Source organism: Papaver somniferum, unplaced genomic scaffold, assembly GCF_003573695.1.
Source record: "Papaver somniferum cultivar HN1 unplaced genomic scaffold, ASM357369v1 unplaced-scaffold_81, whole genome shotgun sequence".
Taxonomy (NCBI): Eukaryota; Viridiplantae; Streptophyta; class Magnoliopsida; order Ranunculales; family Papaveraceae; genus Papaver; species Papaver somniferum.
Window position 1 is genome coordinate 7,572,489 of NW_020651082.1, and position 8,236 is coordinate 7,580,724.

Here is an 8,236-nt window from a genome sequence, read left to right on the forward strand (position 1 = left end):
GCTGTTTTTTTTCTTTGCTTTCTGTTTTTTCTACTTGAACTTTTAAACATTTGATGTTGTTGAACTTAGAAGTTTAAAGATTTTTCTTAAAGTATGTATGAATTCAGGTCTTAAGACGCTTAAGTCTTAACAGTTAAAGTTTTTAAACTTAGAACTTTCAAGATTTTTTGCTTTGCTTTCTTGTTTTTTTTTACATATGCAGTAACCACTACGCAGATAAGCTACACATAAAGAACCGGTCTCGTCCCGTACCGAGTTAAACAAGTACAGGTCCCGTACCGTACTGTACAGGTACAAGATACCGGTACTGGCCATAGGGAGGTACAAGTACTGAGCTAGGCAAAAACCCGTACCGTCCCTTCCCATGTGCATCCCTAATTGAATATATATATATATATATATATATATATATAGTGAATTATTAATTGATATTTCATACGGGGTCTACATAAGTAATCAAAAATGTATTAATTCATAATTTTAGCGAATTATTAACTTGGCACGTTATCCCCGACTCGAAACCGGCTAAAAATATTAATAACGGGCCACCTACATCAGCTGATCATCCCCGTTCCACAAAGGTTTCATGCGCTCCAGGAGGTCCCAGGTTCGAGTCCCCAATGGCGCAATATTACATAGTTTGACATGGATGGTAGAGTTAGCATGCCCCTCTTGCGATATAATCGAAGCCCCCTATCCGCTTCGGCTCCCTTAGCATGGTTTCTCATGAGGCTCGCTGGTAGGCTAGCACGACAACCTGTTTAACTAATGTAGTGGTTCGCTCTCGGAGCTTAGCTTGTTAGGCTTCCAACTAGTTAATGTAATAATACTCTTTATCCAATAATAATTTATGAGAGTTTATTAAATAATCAAGTATTAATTAATGGAGTTTCTAACGTATGCAGCAGCTTTTCACGTGTTCGGCCAGTATATTCTCAACACTGCCATGCATTGAAAGCCGCCATATACAGACCAGACCCTCTACCAGCAATAATACAAACTGCAATTTGATTGCAAACACAAACAAGTGGTAACACAAAGGGCCATCTTGATTAAGACCATTATTTTCTTCTTAAATTAAAATGCATCGTCGTATTATCACCAGTTATTCTGAAGATTGAAGAACAGCAATTTGAGCCTCCCACATATTATCACCAAAAGCTTGATTTTTCAAATAAAGGACAGATTTCAAGTTCGCCTTTTCTAAGACAATTCTCTCGGAAGATTTTTCATACGTACAACAAACTGGAAGTCTAATGACGTCAACCTGTCCTGTTCCTACTTCTTGCTAGTCCTCAGCATATGCTTCGAGTTGAAAATTCAACGCATACTTATCTTTCCATGGAAATTCACTGTCCTGTTCTAACTTCTTCTTATGGTACCTTTCAGTTTGTTACGCTAAAAAGACGCCCTCAAGGTTATATTTTGGTTTCTCTAGTTCGTGCATGCCTACTACTACTGATTCCAGCCAATCATCACTATTATCAGCCAACCTATACAAATTTGGGATCCATCCACCGGAAGGGTTGCAGGTTTCAGTACACGCTTCTCCTTGGTGATAGAGACCGTAAATGATACTGAATTTGGTGGTCACGGTGATGGCGTCACTTTTTTCCTGGCCCCTTTTAGATCTAAGGTTTCTCCAATGTTTGGCGGTGGATTTCTTGGCCTAATGAGTTCACGCGCAGCTGATCAGGAATCGGAAGAGTATACATTTGTTGCAGTTGAGTTGGACACTCATAAAAACGAGTGGGATCCATGTTCTAGTCATGTTGGTTTCAACGTTAACTCGGTGGTATCGGTGGATACCAAGGCATTTCAAAATGGTAGTATGAGGAATGGAAAACACGTTATTAATGCTTGGCTAAGCTACAACTCGACTACAAAAAACTTGTCTGCTTCCTTAACTTATGCTGAAAATCCCGTTATCAATCGAAACTCTACTTTGTCTCATACAATTGATCTAAGCAAGTACCTGCCGGAGACGGTTAGAGTTGGGTTCTCGGCTGCCAGTACCGGAACGATTTTAGAGAACCATAAAATCCTTTCCTGGCAATTCAATTCCACCTTCAGAAAAGGAAACGGTGTTAACAGTTTGGTGGTGGGGCTTATTGTTGGTTTGGATGCTTTCGGCTGTTCGATTGGTTTCGCTATATTTATCTGGTGGAGCATAAAGAGGCGCCGCGCAAGGAACTCTCATCTTGATGCAGCGAATTCTGATTCATCTATGGATGATGCATTTGAGAAAGGAACAGGCCCGAAAAGGTTCTTATATAGCGAACTTGTTGATGCGACAAATAACTTCCACGAGGCAGGGAAACTTGGAGAGGGAGGATTTGGAGGCGTTTACAGAGGGTTCTTAAGCGGTGTAAACTTGAATGTCGCTGTCAAGAGGATATCAAAAGGATCACAACAAGGAAGAAGGGAATATCAATCAGAAGTCAGGATAATTAGTAAACTGCGACACAGAAATTTGGTTCAGCTCATAGGTTGGAGCCACCAACGAAATGAATTGCTTCTTGTGTACGAATTCATGCCAAACCGCAGCCTCGATAAGCATCTTTTCCGAGGAGTTCTAAATTGGGAAGCCAGGTACAAAATAGCTCTTGGTTTAGCTTCTGCGCTGCTATATCTACATGAATTATGGGAACAATGTGTACTTCACAGAGATATTAAAGCAAGTAATGTCATGCTGGATTCAGATTTCAATGCTAAACTCGGCGATTTCGGTTTAGCTCGGCTGGTTGATCATCATTTAGGTTCTCAAACGACAGCCTTAGCCGGAACTCTGGGCTACTTAGCCCCAGAATGTACATATACAAGTAAATCAAGCAAAGAATCCGATGTTTATAGTTTCGGGATCGTTGCGCTGGAGATTGCCTGCGGTAGGAAGCCGGTTGAACAAAACAAGGAAAACTTGGTAGATTGGGTTTGGGAACTCTATGGAAATGGTAAGATTGTTGAAGCGGCCGATGAAAGGCTAAATATGGATTTTGATGGACAAGAAATGGAACGTTTGTTGATTTTAGGATTATGGTGTGCGCATCCGGATCCTACAACTAGACCTTCCATTAGGCAAGTGATGAGTCTTCTGAACCATGAATCCCCATTGGTGAATCTTCCAACAAAGCTGCCTCTTCCGGTATATAATTATCCTTATGCACCCCGAGTGGATATGTGCAAGCTTGCTTTTGCTTCAGCTTGTGGTGATTACTCGAATTCGCAGACAAATGGTAGCCAATGTGGATGCAGTAAATGTTCAAAAGCCAATTCGTCTCAGATGTTGACGAAGACTTCTGCTGGTTCTTCCACATCAGAATCTCCCGTACATCCTTGTTAGACCTGATTGATACACGCTAATGTTCTAAACTCACTGTGTTTGCAGCTAGAGTTTGGGATGAAATTTACATAAAATTTCAGTAAACTTATCATTTATGACTACTGTGCGATGCACAAAATGTTGTATAAATTGGCAGAAAGATGAGAATTTAGTAATTCATGGATCAAGATTTTAAAATGTTTTAATTAGTATGCGGATGCTGAGGTATCTAATAATAATTCCTTCGCAGCAGCAGTGTCAAGCAACAATCAAGGTGACTTTGTAGGTGCTGGTACTGGGATGAAGAAGTCGATCCCTTTTATGATGAAGGTGACTTTGTTAAGCAATAATAATTCTCGGCGCCGAATAAAAAGTCTCCCATGTACTGGTCTACCCCTCCTGTCTGACTCTTACCAACAGTCGAGGAGGACCATTAACCTTGTTAAAGGCCTTCGTCTTTTGTCAAAAAAAAAACAACCCTTATCTTATTATTCTTTTTACTAAGCAGAAAACAAAACAAATGGTAACCACTCATATTAACATTCCTTACTACAGCTCTCCCTACCAAATCATTGCTTAGCAACCGGAAAACTGAAGCACGAGGAGAAGTGATCCGTTTCCCCTCAATCTTCATTGCAACACCTGACTTTGTGTCACACCTGTAAATGCTCCAACTAATTTTTCGCCCAGGTATAACCCGATAATACAGTGGTTCAGTGATCTTTTATCACCCACTCGTATTTCAGCCTTATAAGTTTGCACCAATACAAACAGCCAACTTCACTGAGTTATGCAATAGAAGACTTAACTTAGACTATTTCTACCAAACAATGTAGCCCATACTACAAAGAAGTTCCTTCCATGTTTATGCTTCACAGAAATTAGGGAGTAACTTCGAATCAACAGTATACAAAAGGCAAACGTATAAGCCAACAAACTCAATTTATTAGCTTAAGGGGAAGATACAAAACTCGTCCAACCAATGGACTCTATAAACTCAATGTAATTTATATACTACAATGTGGTTCCTCAACACTTGAACTATTAAACAACTCTCAAATGCAAGGGTTCCCTGGTTATTTATAATGCCAAAAACCAAGGCCAATACGTTTGCAACTCTGTTGCACGCCCCATGAACATCCATCAGTACATGGCAGTTCCCAAACCGTCTGACTTACTTTTTAACTGCTAGCTTTGGTGGTGGCTTGCACAATGGCGCCGCACCTGTCTCAAACGGTTAGGCTATGCCAAACTCGGTTACAAAGCTCCTTTATGACCGTATCTAACTTTCTCTTTCACTTTGGCATGCGTGTGATGCACACACACTCGCAACTGACAGCTTGAACTCAAATCCGGCAATCATTACGCTGCACTAACTTTGGCCCATGCCAATGCTCGTCAATGATTGTGCTTTACTCACTCTTGGCCTCTGCCAAGTCTTCGGCAATAGTTGCGCTATATTCATCTCGTAATGCACTTAGCTCATTTGGATGCCAACATCCAAATATCATACGAATTGAGTCTTGACATGCTTAGTTCAACTTCATGCTTCATATGCATCACTTGCATTCCTATGGCCTGAGCAATTGATACCAATGGTGCGTTTGGCGCCGCCATTGTTGCATATGCATAGTCCAATCCTTGGCCAAATCTCGGGACCATGCTAAAGTCATTGCATGACTTTGCATATCATCCTTTATTCTTTCCTTGAGCTGGGATAACTATGAATAAGGATATGCAACACTATAGCATAATATTGCATGTGCTAAGTAGCCTTTCTTGTCTCAGCCATGTTGGTGCTACATCGTCGGCATGTGCAGCTCCATCTTCCAGGCTACATTCTCAGTAACGCGCAACTGTTGCGCTTAACTGTTGGGCCATGTCATAGACCTTCCCCACCCAATCCATTCAACGTCCTCGTTGAATGCTACATAAGTTCATCTGAGCCACTCTCAGAAATCAGCAACTTTTTTTGGCCTTCAACCTTGCCAAACATCTCTGCCTAGTACTTTATGCCGCCACTTAGTTTGTTTTCCTTTCCATTGAGCCAATGAATTCCAGCTTTATTGTTGCATCATCGGTTATGCTTCAATCTCCACTTCATTCATATCTCAACACCCAAATGCTCTTGGGATCTGTTGCCATGCACTTTCAGAACTCCTATGAAATTCAGCAGTACTCCCTTAGCTAAACCCTAAGCTAATTGTCCACTTCTGATTGCATCAGCATCACAAATCTTTTTTTTCCAGTCATTTTGTGCTTAAGTGTACACGCCAAACAGCCAACATATCATCCTGATATGCATAACTTAGCTTACTGCCTTCAACTCCGACTGACATTGCACTCTTGCAATCCAACAGGCCTTACTGTAGACTAAGTATTCTTCAATCATTTTTGCAACACTCTTGTGCAAACTCGACTGAAATGCATGACATTAGCCATGACTTAAGATACCATGGGCTCTCCACCACTTTACTGGACAGGGTTCCTCTTCACGCGCCTTTGAAACTAACAAGGCCTCACTTGTTCTTTCAAACTGCTACGCTTTAATGTAGCAGAAAAACAACATCATGCTCTTCCTAACTATGAGTTACTCTTAACTCATATGCTTGATGGACTTACATCTTCATTCTTGCTGCGTGACTCCATGCTATCACTGCCAAATACTGTCGCACTTCTACGTAACTCTCCCAACATCAAACTCTCCTATGACACCAACTTCACTTCTTCTTTCTTCGTTTTGCTTTCAGCGTTTCTTATTGTATACTTTGGATAAGTATACTTGTAGTGCTTCCCCAATGAACAAGATTTACATTAAGCAAAAAGAGACAAGGTTTTTGCTTAAACACCACCTTCATTCATTATACTAGCCTTACATAAGAAACATTAGGGACTCATTCTCATTTACACCACTGGCCAACACTCGGCCTTACTGAAAGAAAGCAACTAAACCAAAGTAAATAAACCAACAAAAGTGTGTCATCTTCTAAGACCATAAGATCAGCAATACCCAACTTAAACTTCAAACAGAAACAACAAATAGATAACATGCCAAAGTCTCTATATTTCAGCAATCTTACAGGTTCGGGCACTTGCAAACAGCAACGCAAGGCCCCTGCTTCATACTTCTATCAATCACGGGTAACAAGGGATGCTAAGATCCATAGGATATATAAATTCCTCATGAATCTCCGCCAATCTTTATTCAAAAGACTTTACAGGTGCAAACTCACTTGCCCAGCCTTTGTCTCGCCTCATATCATATGGAATGATGTTCCTTACACCTTTCACGAAACAAGGTGTACTAGGACTTTGTATGAAAATTCCTCCAAGGTGAGGCATAACTGTTTCCTTTGCTTCTTTGAAAAAGTTGTTACCAAGGATCATCTCAAAGTCATTGAGATGCATCACCATTACACTGACTTGGCCACGCCATTTTCCAACTTCAACATTCACCACTGCCATCCCCTTGATAGGTTTGTCTACATGATTCAATGTCTTCATGCAGTGATCAGATTGATACACCTCAAACCCAAGTACTCTTCCTTCGACAAGCTCATCACAGTATGCGACGTACCTGTATCTTCCATGCCCCAGATACGATGGTTGTGAATGCCAACTTCCACATAAATCTGGCCAACGCTACTCAGCCCATGCTGTGTTGCTGCCTTTTGTGCTACTATGTTGCATAGTTGAATAGGATTAACATGCTCTACTTCATCAGTTTCAATCTTTTCTCTACTTCCCTCAGTGATTGCAGACAATTTTTCTTTCTTTGGACAATCACGCGCAAGGTGAGGACCCTTGCATAAGAAACATCCACCAGCTCTGTTCTTCGCAGCCAAACTATCATCCCTTTGATAACTTTTCTCCTTGTCCTCAGAACTTTTCTTATTCTCCTTTTCCTTACACTTCTGGTTCTTCTTATCCTTGCCCTTCCTATTAGCATCAGTTGAGGTATTGACTGACCTAAAATCAGCAAGGTTGTCCACTATTGCAATGGCTGAAGGTAGGTATTTGGCACCCTTCCTTCTCACTTCAGCCTGAGCCCACGGTTGCAAACCAGATGTAAAATTAAATAACTTGTCATCCTCAGACATGTTGTGAATGTCTAGCATCAGAGATGAGAACACTTTCACGTATTCTCGTGGTGTACCGATATGCCTCAGCTTACGCAAACTCTCTATGGATAGCCAATCAGAATTGCTTGGTAAGAATTGACTCTTCAATTCTTCTTTCATGACATCCCATGTCACAATACATGGACGACCAGCAGTAAGGTCATCATTAGTTCTAGTTCTCCACCACAACTTCGCATCACCTTCCAGGTACATGCTAACGAGAGTAACCTTTTGTTCTTCCGGGGTTCTGGCGGCCTTGAATTATTGGTCCATGTCCCACATGAAATTATCCAATGCCTTCGCATCTCTTGCGCCAGAAAACCCCTTAGGTTCTGGGACTTTAATATTCGTAAAGTTACTGCCACTACCACCCGCAGTAGCTTGATCCGAAACAATTGTACTCCCCATTATCCTTAAAGCGCTTAACTCATCAGTTAGCTCTTTCAAGGCACCTGTGAATATGGTCTTAACAGCAGTGATTTGGCCTTCCAAATCAGCATGCTTCTTAGTTGCTTCTTGGTTTGACTCCAGCATATCAGCAACGTACTCATCAAGAGCCTGAATGCGAGCCAATACCATTGCATTATAATTGGCATTTTTAGGATGTCACACCTCATCGCCAATCTTGTCTTCCAAGTCTGCTAACCTATTAGTTAAGGCATCCAACGTACTCTTCTTCCCATCCATTATCTCTAGCAACTTTAGCAACTAAACTCGAGAAAAACAGAGAAAATCTTCCAAAAACAAAGCCAAAACAGAGCAATATGTGCTCTGATACCCGAATTGTCACACCTAC

General features: G+C 41.1%; 1 protein-coding gene across 1 annotated transcript; it reads left to right on the top strand.

Moving 5' to 3' along the window:
• The first annotated feature begins 1,257 nt into the window (after positions 1 to 1,257).
• LOC113345357 (L-type lectin-domain containing receptor kinase IX.1-like) lies at positions 1,258 to 3,507 on the top strand. The gene has a single exon (XM_026589135.1). The coding sequence runs from the start codon at positions 1,646 to 1,648 to the stop codon at positions 3,338 to 3,340; it is 1,695 nt and encodes a 564-aa protein (XP_026444920.1). The 5' UTR covers positions 1,258 to 1,645; the 3' UTR covers positions 3,341 to 3,507.
• Positions 3,508 to 8,236: the final 4,729 nt, after the last annotated feature.

What these genes read in the sequence shown, in the direction of transcription:
- LOC113345357 (XM_026589135.1), top strand. Translation starts at nt 1,646, where the DNA reads ATGTTTGGCGGTGGATTTCTTGGCCTAATGAGTTCACGCGCAGCTGAT.